Source organism: Athene cunicularia, assembly GCF_003259725.1.
Source record: "Athene cunicularia isolate RWA chromosome 4 unlocalized genomic scaffold, athCun1 chr4_part1, whole genome shotgun sequence".
In the NCBI taxonomy this organism is placed as follows: Eukaryota; Metazoa; Chordata; class Aves; order Strigiformes; family Strigidae; genus Athene; species Athene cunicularia.
Genome location: NW_020799098.1, coordinates 30,684,406 through 30,700,903, shown reverse-complemented (window position 1 = coordinate 30,700,903; position 16,498 = coordinate 30,684,406). Strand labels below are relative to the sequence as shown.

The 16,498-nt window shown below is 35.0% G+C and overlaps 1 protein-coding gene across 1 annotated transcript in view; it reads left to right on the top strand.

The window, feature by feature from the left end:
- SGCZ (sarcoglycan zeta) overlaps positions 1-16,498 on the top strand; it is a 404,844-nt gene that overhangs the window by 328,351 nt on the left and 59,995 nt on the right. Inside the window, exon 4 of the mRNA XM_026846855.1 lies at positions 4,149-4,236. Coding sequence (XP_026702656.1) covers positions 4,149-4,236 — 88 coding nt within the window. The remainder of the gene's footprint in view (positions 1-4,148; positions 4,237-16,498) is intronic.

Genomic DNA, 16,498 nt, shown 5'->3' with positions numbered 1-16,498 from the left:
CAGAAATCATTTCCAGACAAATTAAAATTGACATAGTCCCAGTATCTGAATTTCTTTGTTCTTTTTGTTTTTTCACATTTGCAAAGCATGCTTTCAGTTGTCCTGTAAATGGGCAGTATAGCTGAAGGAAAGCAGCTTTCCATTAAGGAACTGGCTGCCATTGGTGTGCATGAAGAATACTTTAAAAATCATCACATGCACACTATGACTTATTCCACTTCAAGATTATTCACTGGCTTTGCTGTATACATGAAACTGTTCTTGTAAGTGCTTAACAAATAGAGGTAATCTCAGAGCAAATTTATATAGCACACTAACTGCTGTGATTAATTCATCACACATTCTTGTAGTTCAAGTTAGAATTGTAAGAAGTGAGAAAGAAGCCGTGTTTGTATGTATGTTATACAAAATGAAGAAACAGTGGAGAAAGATCTGAATTGCCATGCCAGAAAGGGGGTGGAAAAAGATCAATTCTCCAGTTACAATTTTTTCGCATGCACTTTTCACTATATAAATAATTTCATAATATAAAGTTCAGATTGTAATATTGGGCTAATTGTTTAGGGATTATTTTATTCCAAGACCAAATAATACTGGCAATCTGAAAGTGACCTGTTTCCTGTACCTCAGGAAACTCTGTGTTCGTGTCCTGTACCGCAAGTTCAGGCAGCAAGAACAGCTTCTGAACTCAGGGGACAGAGGCTGCAACATGGCATGGCCTTTTCCAGGGGTAGAAAGTTGGGATGAACGAGAGAGATTTGCCTTTCTATTCTTTTTCTCATGCACTCAAATTAACTCAGTGTCAAGAAATAATATTAAGTGATGAAGAACTTCAAGGATGTTCCTTGGAGTTGCTCATGATAACTTTTACACTGCATGTATATAATTATATTCTAAATATGGAGCATGTCTGCTCCTGATATTGATAATGCTGAGGTACAGAAATACACAGAGCTCATTTTATAGCACTACATTACTTCATTACATGCAAGGGAAAAATAGCACTATGTTCCTTTATTACCTGCAAGGAAAAATGTTCTTTATATTCACCTCTAAATGGAAGATCTGATATATAGTTGTATATTGTCAGCAACAAAAATAATAGAACTTTGTCCCTTTTTTTCATGTGTGTTTTTTTTGTCAGGTATAACCTAAAGCCTTCTGCATTAAGTAAATATACAAAAATTATTTACTAATATACCAGTCTGATTTTTTGAATAGTTTTTCAGCTGTTGGGTGACATCAGCCTAGAAAATTATATCAAGAAAGTTACTATACTTGTTCCTAGGCTTGTCTGACTTCAGAACAGATCTTTATTTCCAAATACTTCCACGGTATATGGAGAGCTTAATCATGCAACTTTTATTTATTTTCTTTGTGTTTATGTATTCATCAAAACTTTTTTTTTAAATTTCAAGTTTGCAGGAAAACAGTGTGGTGACATACCTTTATCTCCCTCTGAAATCTGAATGTAAAGTATTTTGTGTATTATCAAGTCTATTAAATTTCAAGCTGAGGTTCCCATCAAAAGAGGAGCAGATCTATTGATCCAAAGAGAAAATTATCCAACATTTTAATGTTGTAGATATACTTGTATTCAGATGACTAACACTCATCTCACTTTATACTCATCATACAGATCTATAATTCCACTGATTTCAGCCAAGTCTTCTCTGAGTTGCTAGCTCCTCTGAGTAGACTGCCTTTGAATTCCTTGAACTTTTGCCTTTAGACACTTTCTGTGGAAAACAGTACAGAAAAACAGGGTAGATAAGTTGCCAGAGTGCTTAAACTGATAGTAGTTTTGCCACTGGCTTTTCTTTATTCCAGAATTTAAGCTTGCAGCTCTATATCTGACATTCAGGAACTAAGTGTATATAGTTTTAAGTTCTTAACTTCTTCATCCCTCTTTTTATCTTTCTAATAAGACAAGGAAAGGAGAAAAAAGAAGGCTTGGTACCTAAACTTTCATCATCCTGTACCTGAGAATTTGATACCCAAGGTCTTCATTTACAATTAGAAACCTTCATATTGGACTATGAACAGTGTTTGGAAGTGTAAGTTACCAAACCCTTAGCTGAGCAGGCAAAAATAGGCATGGCAGTACCCTCCCTTGCTAAGGTTGAGATTATTCTACTGAGAAGACTCTTCTCCAAATACTGCCTAAGTGAAAAGGACTTCTTAAAAATATACTTTGGCCATGCAGCTGTCTGTCAGGACAGCTCTCTTTCCCAGAGCAGCAGTTGCATGGACTAATGATCTTCAAAGGACCATAAGGAAAGTAGAAATCAAATCAAGTGTTGAGGAAAAGGTCCTTAGCAGCTGCTTTTGTTGCCAGAAGCTCCCTTGATTACATCACATGTTTAGCTCAAACCAGTCACATTGAACACAGTGTCTCACTGATAATTATAGTTTTTTATCTAGAAAGATGGGCAAGCCAAACAGTGACTTTCGTCTGCCAGATTCCATGATGCAGAGTTAATTGGCAGGATGTTAGAAAGGTCATAGCATGGTCCAGTGAGATATGAAACACACCTGAACTCTTAAATTAGCTCAGAATAATTTCAGACTTCCCAGGGAACTGAGCATCATTTACAGTTAATAATCATAGTGAAAACAACTAGGAAGAGTTTCTTGCAGAGGAAAGCCCTTCATTCAAAGGAAAAGATTGTAAGGTATAAAAATTTTAAGTGCAAACCTGATGCATGATTCAGGTAAAATTAAATGTTTATATATGGCTCCTTAACTCCTTTCCTTCTCTTCTTAAAAAACTTTCAAGAACAGGAAGAACCAATATATGTCACACATATACATACATGCACACGCGAGCACACACACACACACACACACACACACACAAGTCTATCTAACCTAGTATGCTCAATCCAGGAATAACCAATAATAGATGTCCAGGGAAGAATCTAAGAATAAAATGAGTATATAATTTTCAGAAATATTTTCCTAGCCCTTAGTCGTTCCTACCTAAGGCACCTCCCTGGCTATTTCTGTCAGGTGTCTTACTGGTGTTGGCTAAACCTACCTAAGCATAGGTAAGTGCTAGCAAACTGCCAGAAACTTTGATATACCCATGGTCTCACTTCAAGCTTCAGGGGAAGAACAGTGTGGTATCAGGTGATGTCTCTTTGATACCATTCAGTGTGGTATCAAAGTGCCTCTCTGCCACAGCAGCCACCAGCATAATTTTCCCTTCTCTCATGCACTCACCCCCCTTCAGTGAGAGCATGATCAGTAAGCTCTTTTTCTTTTTTTTTTTTTTTAGGTTGGGTTTCTCATGGCTCTCTTGAAGTTCTTCCCCTTTCCCATGCATCCATACTTCCCCTGGAGGAGTGGATCTGGCTCCTCATTCCTCAGGAAGCAAAATTCAATTCTGTCTTCATTTCTGAAATTCTTTAAATTGGCTTTGCATGCAGGATAAGCCTACATGTGTATATGTAAACATTCCTCAAAAGCTTAAACCTAGTAAGATGCTGATAGCAATGTAGTCATGCTACAAACTGACTCCAAAAATGTTAAGACCATATTTAACGTCATACAATATTTGTCTTCATGTTACATCTGCTTGATCACTAATAGTACCTGCCAGGTACTATTTGCAGTGGGTCAGGGGTGTCTGTTGTATAACCTCCTTTCAGTGCTCTCTTTCTTTGTTTTTCGAGAATGATGATACCTTTTACCTTCAAAGAAATGCATAGCTGCGTTTTTAAAGTTTTTAGTAAGTGGAATCCAAATACTATAGGTTATATAGAATAACAGAATAATGTAGTTTTGGTTAGGTAGTTAGAAAAGTATGTTAGCAATATATGGAAAAAGCTAATGGAACAGGTTTGTGTTAAGGCTGTTTGAATTTGTAACTTTGTAATATCCTCAGGAAATAAAGCCCAATTTATATAAATTAATTTCAACTCTGATTTCTAAAGCAGGGACTCTATGCACAAAGGTTTTAAGCTTAAAATAGTATTATTGTTATTCTTTTATATAAAAAAATGACTTGTAAAATACTTTATGAAATTATTAAATAAGCTGTTATATTTGACAGAACTCCCCTCTCAGCATGCATGTTTATATTTTAATTTAATTCTACCTCAGTTTTTTGTTCTCTCATTTATTGTCTTATACATGTTTCCCAGGATAGCCCACTGGTGTTACAGTCTGACAGAAATGTAACAGTGAATGCAAGAAATCACATGGGACAGTTAACTGGACAACTGACAGTAGGTGAGTGTTCTTTATTGACTGTTATGTCTATCAGTTCAGCTTTATGAATAGGCTTCATTAATTAACATCAGAGATAAAACACTGCTGAATAGTCAGGAAAAAAAAAAAATCTCATCACCATACCCAAATGAAAAACAATGCGTACAATGGATCATAAGAACATGATTCAGCATTAGCTAAAGGCAGAGAGAGAAGTGTCTCAAAATAGTTAAAAAAGCTTAATAAAAAAATATTTTTTTTGAGACAGCTATAACAAAACAAACCAGAAATACCCCTCTCAGCAAAACATGTTCCAACAACAATTTCAGTGGGAAAATAACCATCATTTTCTTACAAGTTCTGTCAGTCTTCCATTATATCAGTGGGAATTGATTTGTCCCCAATACTCTTGCAATGTATTTCTATCAGCATATATTGAAAACAGTTGGAGTAACATGTGAAAAAAAACGGAACAAAACAAAAATCCAAATGCTTTCCTAGTCACTCCAAAATTTAAATGGAAAGTTATCATGCTGCCAGTCATTCATTAAAATGGTGTCTGATACTTTGCAAAGTATAAAATATTGCAAATCAAAGTTCTAAATGAAATTACAATAAAATTCCTCTACTTACCCGTTCCTCTTTTCATATATTTTCCCAGCTTTTATTGGTTGCCATGTTATACTGTGTTTTTAACACAAATCACACTTACTGTGTTAGTAAATATGAAGTAATATTTTTCTATATTTTCAGTACTAGAACAGTAGTGAAGATATTCAGTGCTTTTTAAGATTACTGGCCAAAAAAGTCTGTACAAAATAATGTTCTAGATCTCTTATAAAACAACACATATTGACTGGGAATGGGATGAAAAATACACAAACACCTGTGTGTAAGATACTAATGTATATATAAATCTGAAGAGATCCCTTAAATTCTGCGTCTTTTCATTTTTTTCACTTCTATATAAAGCTGTGTTTTTTCCACTCTTTCCTCATGTGCTGAGGATATACTCACAAACACTTAATAAGTTAAACTCTAGTTGTAATCAACACTGAGCTTTCATACTGGCTGGAGACAGAGGCTTCAAGTTGTAAAAAATCTTTGGCAAGTGACATGCCATCTGCACTGATTTCCCTGAATGACCACGTCAAATGAGTGTGCAAAGGTAACCAGACTTGCTAGCAGATACAGATCAGGAAAATTAAGCTAACACCTGTTCTAGCCATATTGTACTTGCCCAGTGTGTTTATAGAACACAGTTTTGTTTCATCTAGTAGCTGTATTATTAAAACTTTCCACTTCAGCTGGTAATTGCTAAAAGGTGAGTTGCCCATGGCAAACATTTGCATTGGCTGAAATACCTATGATATTTTGATTGCCGACACCATTCCTGCTGAGTGAATCCGTCACTGAAACTATGTCGATGTATTGAGACTGACCTATTTAAAGGCATCACACTAGAGGTTAATATTCTAAAAACATAAAGGCCTGAAGAAAACATGTGTTCTTATGTCACCATCATTACAGTGAACACCTGTAAGTTTCTTGGTGTGCAGTTGGTGCAGAGTGGAAGTTTGTTAAATTACAATATTGTATTTATATTCTTTCTTATTCTTTATCTTCCTTTTCTTTTTCAGAATGTCTACATGGTCTTTATTCTTTCTAATATTAATATGAATATCTACTTTTTTATATTTTATAAATTTCTCATATAGTACTCAATGCATATTAAAATATTCCTAATTTTCTTATTAATTATTTGATATTTCTTACTTAGTAGAGGCACTCATAGCTACCAGTACAATCAGCAAAAACCTGAACATTATACTATTGGAAATCAAAGAAATGGACACCTAAAATTCAAAATGTATTATTCTTGCCATCCCTTGCAAAATTTTTTTTTTTGTGTAAGGCAGAGAAATTTTTTATTTTGTCTAGTTAAGAGCATGAAAACATCTGGTGAGAGATGGGGAGGGCACTTTCTATACCAGGTTTGCTGACATCAGAAAATATTTCTTCCTATTAGCTGTAAATATGCTCTGGAAAGTCCCTGCCTCCTTCACAAATGGTCTGTGTCCCTTCACTGCTGCTGCATGCTGAAGCAGCTATCTGTGTGTGGTTGCCCAATGAAAGGGATGAAAATAAACGGTGGAGGAAGCAGTGAAGAGAAATATTTTTAAACTACAAATAGAGTAAATTATTATGCCGTGGGGAAAAAAATCTAATTAACAAATTTGAAATGTTCTTATCTGTTAACTTATTTTAAAAGTTTAGTAATAATTTTTTCAAAACACTATAAATTTATAGGCATGGCAGAAGTGTTCTGAAAAGAACGCAGGATGCCTGTGCATTCAGGTGAATGAAAATGCACTTCCTATACATGTGATGTCATTGGCATTTTATCTGTATTTCACAGGACATAAGTGATATTACAAAGCCACAAATAGGCTGATCTCTTGTCTTTGACATTCAAATTGCTGGTCATGTCAAATTTTAGAGCAACTGAAAATTCTCTGGTATTTGGAACTGTGCCACAGAAGACCAACACAGCCTTAAGAGCATCTAATTAAAACTGTAACTGGAAGATAGATTAATATGAAGAAGTGTGAGTGGGGTCGGAAGAAGTCTATATGATCCCCCAGGGAGATGGAAAAACTGCAGTGAAACTCTTGATAAAAGTATTCTATTCTGTGAGTGACTATGAAAGACAAAATATTTCTGTAAAGTGCATCATTAAGACATCTTGAAGCACATCTTAATCTAGGAGGAGAGAAGCAAAAGTATATATATAAAAAAAGGATAGTGAAGAGTACTGGATGAATCAGTGGTTACGTGTTTAAGTGGTGTAAAGTCAAGTCATGGCTCTAGGTCTTACAATAGCAAGGATATATCCATTATTACAGTACAATATATTTATACTGACACTGAAAACTGTATAGCGAGAAAATCACAAGTGTAGCAATGCTTTCTGTTGGGTTCTATACCAACTGAGTGAGAAATGCTTGTGCTCCGGTCTACTTATGACATATGATTGGGAAACTGCCAAATCAAATTTTAGACATGTGATTTAAGAAGACCAACAGAGCAGACATAGCACAGACATAAAGTGTATCTATAAAATAAAGATGTAAAGATGACCATACAAAAATCAATGGATCTAAGCTGGATAAGGGCAAGTAATCATACCTCTCCCCTCCCAACCCTTACTTAGCAATACCCTTTGCATTATGCATTCTACTAAATTACCTTGACACAACCTTTTCTCTCTGTTTAGTCAATGTTTGCATAGTTTAAAGCTATATGGAGAAAGATCTACTTCTTTTCTGCCAAATGCACAGTAGTTGCTAACCTCAAGCCAGAAGTTTGTGGTCTCCGTGCTGTCTGCACAGATCATACATTCATCTGCCTGGTTTTGAGTGGAGGACATTAGGCTGACAAGTGCTAAAGGGATCAAAATTAAATATGGCTGAAAGGAGACATTTGAAACCCACAAGTGTAGTTACCATAACTTCATCCTCAGATTTGATTATTACCTCACCAACTTTCTCATTTATTCATGAGGGTTTTTCTCCTTTCTTTTTTATTGCTGCAATAATTGCTTGTGACAGGTATTTCTGCTATTGCTTGACCCTTTTCCATTCATAAAGGTCCTTGGGGATATCTGAAACATGGAAAAAATGTGCACTTCATTTTTGCTGAGCTTTGGGCTCTTTAAGACAGTGTCGTAACTCTCATAGAAGTCCAGAGCTGTACAAGTCACACCTTTAAAAAGCTCCTGAACTTGTAGCTCTACTCGCTAAGATCTCTAGAGCCATGCAAATTGAGAAAAATTATTTGAACTTCAGTGGAAGTTATATCACAATTTTGCAACTACTTTTTGAAAATAGCAGGCAGATGTATAATTTTCAGTTATAGTACTAGTAAAGACAGATAAGAGTACTAAAAAAAAATAGCTACTGAAATAACCTGTAAAACTTGATGACACTTTCCATCTATTTACCACAAAATCTGTGTTGTGTATTCAAGACTTTTTTCTTAAAAATGTGCTTGCTTACTTGCTGTATTCCACCAAGAGTACATTGGGTATTGTGCAGAAACTATTGGCCATTAGAAACTACAGGTATGTAACCTTGTGGGAGTGGAAATAGTCCCATTCATCATTCTTACCTATATCACATATGCTAATCACATATGCTTACCAGATAACACATCCTGCTACACCTTCATTTCGGAGGTGATCAAAGTACTCATTAACTAAATGTTGCCTGTGATGCTCCCTTTACAATATCTAGACATCAAAGAAGATCTGAAGCAAGAGACATGTCAAGCATTCTTGTGTTAAAATTACCTGTGGTAGAACTTTTAATAATATGCGTGTACATGTGGCTCTAAATCTTTGATATCTATTGTCAGACATTTACTTATTTAAGATTATTGTGAACTGGAAATAAGTATCCATCAAGACAATGGACATAATAACATGCTTAAATAACAACAGAATGAGAAATATTTCTACATTTTTTAATCTTCTTTGCATACATAGCAGTCTGAAATGTAAGGTCTTTTCTCCTAAGTATTGCAGGAAGAGGGTAATTTCAGAGTGGTCATACGCCTATGCCTTTTCCTCACATTAGGAAACAGGAACAAAAGGACTCAACTCCTCTCTTATTTGTATGGTTATTCTTGTATTGTTGATATTAGGGTGCTAGGGAGAGAAGGAATGATGTTGTTTTACAATCCGGTGTTAGCTGTTTCTACCCTTCAACTGGGCAAATACTGATCAGTACTTAATTGTCAGGAACATGTAAAATAAAGCCTTTCTCCTTTCCCTTACAGGGAAGTTTGCCTAACTGTAGTCCCAAACTACAGTGAAATTTCAAAAATCTAAAATATATTAAAAATTTTGCTAGTTGAATTTTCATATTAAAGCAATTGCTTATGTAACCACTGTGGTGCAGCAGGATTATGAATATTGCTAAGAAGACATGCTGAAAAAACAGTCAGGTAAATGGGTTATCCATTTCTCAGCATTCTCTGAGTTTTTATTCCTTAACTAAAATACAGACTGAGGAAACCCCAATTCTGGTCATTAAAACCACTTTAAAGTATGGAAATCAGAAATGCAGGCAATTCACTTCTACCATACCTGGATGAATTAGTAGTCCAAATTTTGCAGTGATGTACAAACAAGATTATTTCATATTGAACTTCAGAATGAATATGCAGTACCTTAAAGTTTTCCTTTGGAGCATTTTATCATTAATCTGGCTCTTATTATAGCAAAGGTTTTTAACATAGTTCAATCACTCCCTCTTCCTGTTCTAATCCCAAAAAATGAACATAGAATCTGTAATTTCTGTGCTCACTTACATCACTTACAATTTTTCAGATGTAATTGCACCTTAAATGGAATTTTCTGTTGAAAATTACTTAGTTGTCTAATGTTTTCGCTTGTTTTAAATCACTTGTTGATTCAGAAAATATTTAGATAAGCTACACAACAAAATATTATACATTCAAATTTTACGGTATATTGTTTCTTACCGAAGTTTTATAGCCAGCTAAACACTCTTTCCAAGTATAGGAATATAAACAGTGTATCAGGAGGTGAAAATACAGCTTATCTGCCACTCTGCGGTACAAATCTGTTGTCAGATCTTTTAAACAGTGGTAAATGTGAGAAAACTTGCCTCTTTTCAGTACAGGTTAGCTACCTTTTATTTAACCGCAGGTTAAAGGATCTCTTTCAGCTTCAGGAATAGCTACAGAAGGTACAATGGAGCGGTGCCTGAGAGGCCATATGGTTTTATGTCTCCTCCTGGCAAAGTGTGTGAGATGAGCCAAGAGGCAGTCAGAAAGCGAGCCATGTTGCTTATAACAGTTGAAATGTCCAGCTGGAATGTGAGACTCATCCCTTCTCATAATTTACAGTGCATTGTGGTGTTGCCTCCGCTTCTGTCTTTCTAGTCCCTGCAAAAGGCTTTTTTACAAACCATCTGTGTATAACAGGTTCTGCAATAGAAGCTCACGTAAAATATATTCAGATATATCCTTAATGACTTTGGATAAGCTATCATGGGAATCTACTCCTAATAATTAATTATCTTGAAGTGAAATATTAGGAAAAAGTGAAGCTCTGAAAACCAGTTTAAACTTCAACCTCTTTACCAGCACTTTGATGGGTCTGCCAAAGTAGCCTTTTCAAATGTTATTTATTTGAAATTCATCTATATTCATCCTGCAATTCTCTGTTTCAATCATCTTCCAATAATAGAAATCTCTTGACTTGATTTGATTCAGCATCAAGAGGCAGTAATAGTTAATGGACTAGTAAAGAATAGTTGCAAACAACTCTTTTCTAGTTTTTACTTACACTTGTAGGTTAGTTGAATCATTCTCTGTGTTAAACTGCATATGTACATTTGACATTCAGCAGCAGCTCTTCTGACTAACCCTTGTATTAATTGTATAGAAAAATACTTTTTTTACATCCATTACATCATTAACTCCTAAAACTATTAAATATACCTGGTATCATCAAACATTTGTAATCTACTTTGTGCTTGGGTAACAAGATCTTTTTGAAAGAGAGAGATACTTTACACAAGTACTTCAGATTGCTTTTAATCATTTAGGTATGTTTTCAATTTTTAAGCGATATCTTTCATATCTTTATGATAGTCTCATTATGTTATGTGCAGACATAACACTACATTGCTGCTGAATATTTGACATACCCTGTGGTGTAAAATATATCTTGTATCTCTCCTGTGTACTGCCACATAAAAACCATTCTATAAAAATAAAGAGTAGTAAGCTATTTCTCTGTCACTTATTAGGAGCAAGTGGTAATTCTTTCTGATATGTATGGCTGTTATTTGAACTGAAACCTGCTTCCTGAAATACAAGAGCATATCATGTCAGCTGATATGTCCAGAACTAAAAATTCCCCCCTAAATAAACACAAATGAAGTAGAACAAAAATTATGTGCAGTTTCTGCATGGTTATTTCAGGTGCTTGTGCATTGTTGGCTCTTAACAGCGTAGCGAAGAAGGTCTGTGCTGTGGATATAAGATTCCTTGCTTAAAGTTTTATCATCATCACTGGCATGGTATACATAATCTTTCAGTCTTAAAAATAGTGACTTTTTTCACATTATTTAACCACTGCATCAGTACTTCCAAAGCTGGGATCTTGAGATCTCTCCCTCTTATTTCTGCAGTCTATTTTTTTATTTCTTTCTGTCTTCTTCAGACTCCAAATTTTTTAATATTTGAGTCTTGATCCAATTTTCTTCTTTTCATTTTCTTTCCCTCAGTCTGAACTCAGGAAGATTATTTCTACCTTGGATACAAAGTACAGCTTGTGTTAGTTCATGTCTGAAGTTGTTTTGATGTAATGTGGAGAGAACTTTTTGCTATCTGTGACTGACAGACAAAAAGAAAAACATACTTTTTACTTTTATAATGAGTTTGATACTTCTGTCTATAATATTTGTAGCATAGACAAAATACATGCAGGTTATTTTCTCTCTCTTTTTTCTGTTTATTCATCATCTATATTTGGAAGGAATTTGAGGTCCAGTACCTGGGTTTTTTTATGTGTTTTTCTTTCCATAATCTGGAACTGGTTTGGAAAGGACAAACACATGGAGGAAAAGATGCCTTTTCAAAGTCAGAATATGCATTCTTAAATTTGAACTTTAGAAATCCTCCAACACGTATGCAGCTAATGGGCATGTGTGCTTCCTGTTTTCTTCTGGAACCACTTCAATTTTCTTATATATATTCACTATAAATTTTAATTTTCATTGAGCTGCTGTTATGATATTGGACATTATTTCTTTTACACATGGAAAGGGTAATGTAACTGTGTCACTGGAAGTTCAGATTAAGCTTTAGGAAAAGGTTCTTCACTGAGAAAGTCGTTGGTCACTAGAACATGGTTCTCCAGGGAAGAGGCCACAGCACCAAGCCTGTCAGAGCTCAAGAAGGGCCTGTCATATGGTTTAATTTTAGGTAGTCCTGCAGGGAGTTGGGCTCGATAATCCCTATGGGTCCCTTCCAACTTGAGATATGCTATAGTTCTTTCAAAGAGGTACAGACTAAAGCTGTGGGGGGGAGGAAGAGGGACATGTTGCAGGTCTTCCTCAGGCAGCCTGCTGGAAGCCAGGCTTCAAGTGAAGCCTCAGGTCCCAGCTGCTGACCGTTGGTGCTGGCAAAGGACTGGATGCATGCTGGCTTCCTGCAGGATCACCTTTGGGAAACCAGCAGCCACAGGCCTCTTTTCTCATGAGAGGGCAATAGTTAATAATCTGTATCGACTGTCACTTTAGAGGTGATGGGAAAAGAATGAAAGGAAACACTAAGTCAATGTTTTCTGGACAGTGATTGCAGAGGGGGAGTGAGAGTGCAGCTATGACCCTGTGCAGAGGGGTGTCCCATACACTTGGTATGAGCCTCAGTCTTTCATCTCAAAGCTGACTTTGACTCCAGAGCATCTGTAGTGAGACTGAACATATGCTGAAGTATATTTCAATTATCAACAGCTATTTTGCCAGTGGTATATCAGTCCTCTGCTTACTTTTCGTTTTATAGACTTTTTATTTTACCTCATTGTATTTTAAATGCATGTTTGGATGTTTCTACTGTTTCTGGAAAATTGGCACTGAAATCTAGGAAAAAGGATATTTTGTTTCAGTCCTTAAATATTTTATCCTCAATATTATTTTATTTTTTTTTTTCCCCCTGTACCATACCAGAGAACATGGAACTACGAGCAGTGGCTGGAGTTAACTGTAGAAATAGTCTGAGTGGGAAGAGGTCATTAGTGGTTTGCATGGTGGTACAGAAGTGTTAGTGTTTAAACATTAATCCATTGCCATCTGTCCTGCTGTTATTACCCACACACTGTTGGCCAATACAGACAGAATAATTACTACTCAAATGTTCAGGGCAGGAAAAGAGAAGTAATTTCCTTTTGTAGGAGAGAGATCCCAAAAATCAAACAAACAGACATTATTCAGAGGTATTTAAGTAGGTTTTGAGGAATACATCTTCAAAAGATGGTTCCAATTCTTTAGCTTTATCAACTGCTAATACTTCATTTAACTGCAAAAACAGGTGCTGTGCATGCATTGTGATGTTCACAAGGCTGCTGCTGGATGCTAAGCATTATTAAATTACCTACAGCATCTGGACATTTAGAAAGTCCCTGACAGGACATTAAGATTTTATTTTTTTTTACCCTTTTTTTTTTTTTTCCTGATGTTCAGACAGCTCATTAATATTGTTAAGAATATACTATTCTAATAGGAGTGGCTTAGTTGAAGGACAAAATAAGGGCAAATAGAGAAGCCATTTTTAAAAATTAAATACAAGAATGTAATTAAAAAAGAAAAAAATGAGAGAGAAGAGCAGTGAGATCTTTCTGATGTTCTCCTGACTTCAAAGCTATAGAAAACACTTGGAAGAAGAAACTCAACATCATGCTGCTCCTGTTAAAGATGTTGAAGTGACAGCAAAGAGATTTTTCAAAAATATGGGTGAAAATTTGATTGTAGACTTAAGAGTTTTAGTCAGCTAAATTTTCTTTAAAAAGTCTACGTTCTTTCAGTTATCTTACTGAGCCAGCTATGGGAAATTAGGCTGTTTCTATGTGTTGAAGAGATTTTTTGCAAGTAGATAGTCAGGCTTGGAAAGATTTGTCTGTTTGTCCATGAAAATTATTTGTCCATACATGATCATGAACCTTTTAGGTCACAAGATCTAGTTTGTACCTATTAGATGACTAGCATTAACAAATAAATAAAACCCCTCATCTTTTCTAGAATTTCCTCTTACATGTCTTTAGACTATCAGAAATTGCATCTCACTGCTGTTACAATTGTTTTGTGTTTTAAAAAACACACTAATGTTAAAGTTTACTTTCTATTTATTGCGCTGCTTTGTCTGAGTCCTGTAAAAATATGCAGTTCCAAAACCAATTTCAATGTACCTGAAACCTTAATAAAACAATGGAAAATACTAGTTAATAGAGATAACTAGAACATAGCTGGTTTGAGGTGCTTATTTATCAAGATAATTATGTTTTTTGCCTTTTAATTATTTTACCTCCATTCAGATGAGCATGGAGTTTCAAATTCCATATTATGCCAATACTAGAGATGTTTAATTATGACATTTGTAGATGGGCAGAACTGTCTTGATGTAATTTGTCTCAAGCACGAGTATGTACAGGCCATTTAAAGGTATATTTAATATAGATTTTAAAGATGTCTATAATATATACCTCTGAAAAGATCTTCTTTTTCCTTATGTTGTTCTTAGGGTGATAAATATTGCAGCTGCAGCTGAATTATGAACAGATGGCACTGAATTAATGATTAGCAGAATATTTTTAAATTTTGACTAGATTTCTGCCTGTTAAGAAAAGTATTCCATAAACCTGAAATTAGTTAGTCACTGGGAATAGTTGTCACTCACTGAATCAGTAACATCAGTTATAGATCAAAGTAATACAGAATGAGCATTTTTTCCAAATAAAAATTAAGGACTACATTTCCTTTAAAACAAGTTATTGTAACATTAGAATCGCAAAACTTCATTAGTATCTTTTTGTGATACTTTGGAGAGATGTTTTCTTTGGACAAGATCTTTTGTTTTTCTTCTATCATATGTATTACCAAGGCACCTGGACTCTACCAACTTAAAGTTATCAGAGACTAAAAGTTTCCTACCCATTTTGATTCTGGAATGGAGACGATGACAGGATGGTTCTGACATTCACCTGTCTTTTAAGAAGGAAAGGGAAATTTGCTAATCTTTTGCCTCTAGTTTGGTTTTCTCTGGGTATTCATTTGTTGGTTTTGGTTTTGGTGTTTTTTTTGGTTTGGTTGTTTTTTTGGTTTGTTTTTTTTGGTTTTTTTTGTTTTTTTTCAGGGTGTGTCTGTGTGTGTTGTTTGGTTTTAACTTCTTTTCACTCTGGAATTTACACATGGAGCCAGATGCTAATTTACCCCATCTATTTTTCTCTGTGATGAAATGATTCTAGTTGGCTTGCCATACTGCCAAAGCAAAATGTTTCAACAAGTCTGGACAAAAATTCCACCTATACTGCAGATCTTACATCTGAATTTATACATCCAACTGCATCTAGGTTAGATTTCTTTCCAGATACAAGATCATACATTCCTTTGAGGACACTTCAGATCTCCCCATGATACTAAAACTGTTCCATTACCTGAAAATCCTACTCCCAAGGGCATCGGTATAGCCTAAGTAGTGTAATTGAAAGGTAGACAATCTGAGAGTGATTCAAATCACAGATAAAGACCCAGAACTTAAGTGTCAGCAGGTAGAAATCTGAGGTGGATGTCTTCATCTGTGAATTGAATTGTGTCTTCTGTGTTACAAGTCAACAATGAACTTTATTGACAACATTAATCAGAAGAGACATTTCCAGAAGCTAAGAGACCAAATACTCTTTTAGCCTGCTTCTGCAGCTTTCCTGGCCCTTGTCCCACTGTCAAGGGCAAGGAGACAAGTAATTTCCTAAATGGATAATACAAAAATCCTGAGAGCTGGACTAAGTCATCATTATCTTGTCCTTACCATGATAATGAATGCTAGTTCTTTCAGCAATCTGCAAATGTAGTTCATTGATTTACCAAGTAGCAGAAGGTTTTAAAGTTATTATTTTCTGGTCATCAGGGTATAATTTTTTACGCTTGTTTTACTACCCAGTAGTACCCAGTGGTAGCCTTTTTGTAGATGAATCCTATGTATCTTTTAATATATTGTACATCCTTTCATTAAATCTTTCTCAGATAAAGCATGATTATATGAAGAGCTAACACCTATTGCATAGATAACTTCAGCATATTTATACTCTCTAGCTAAAGCAAATAATGTGAGAAACAATCACTTTGGAAAAAATAAAATTTTCTAGTCCTCCCTATGTTATAGCTGTCAGTGTTGAATTAATTTTATAAAAATCTAAGCCTTTTTTTTTTTTTTTTCTTACTATTCCTTTTCCAAGAATGCTTCCAAGAACTCTGGTAGCTAGTATCTTTTGTTTCAATCTCCTTCTCCCAAAATGTGATTAATTCAATTATTTATCTCAAAAAGTTTAATTTGCATTCAGAAACATTTTAATTGTCTCATTCAATACATTGTGAATGATATAATACAAAACTTTTTAGTTACAACAGGTTATAGTTGAAGTCCATGGAAAACTGCCAAAAGCATCTGGAAAAATAACGTATCTTTTTAATAAATT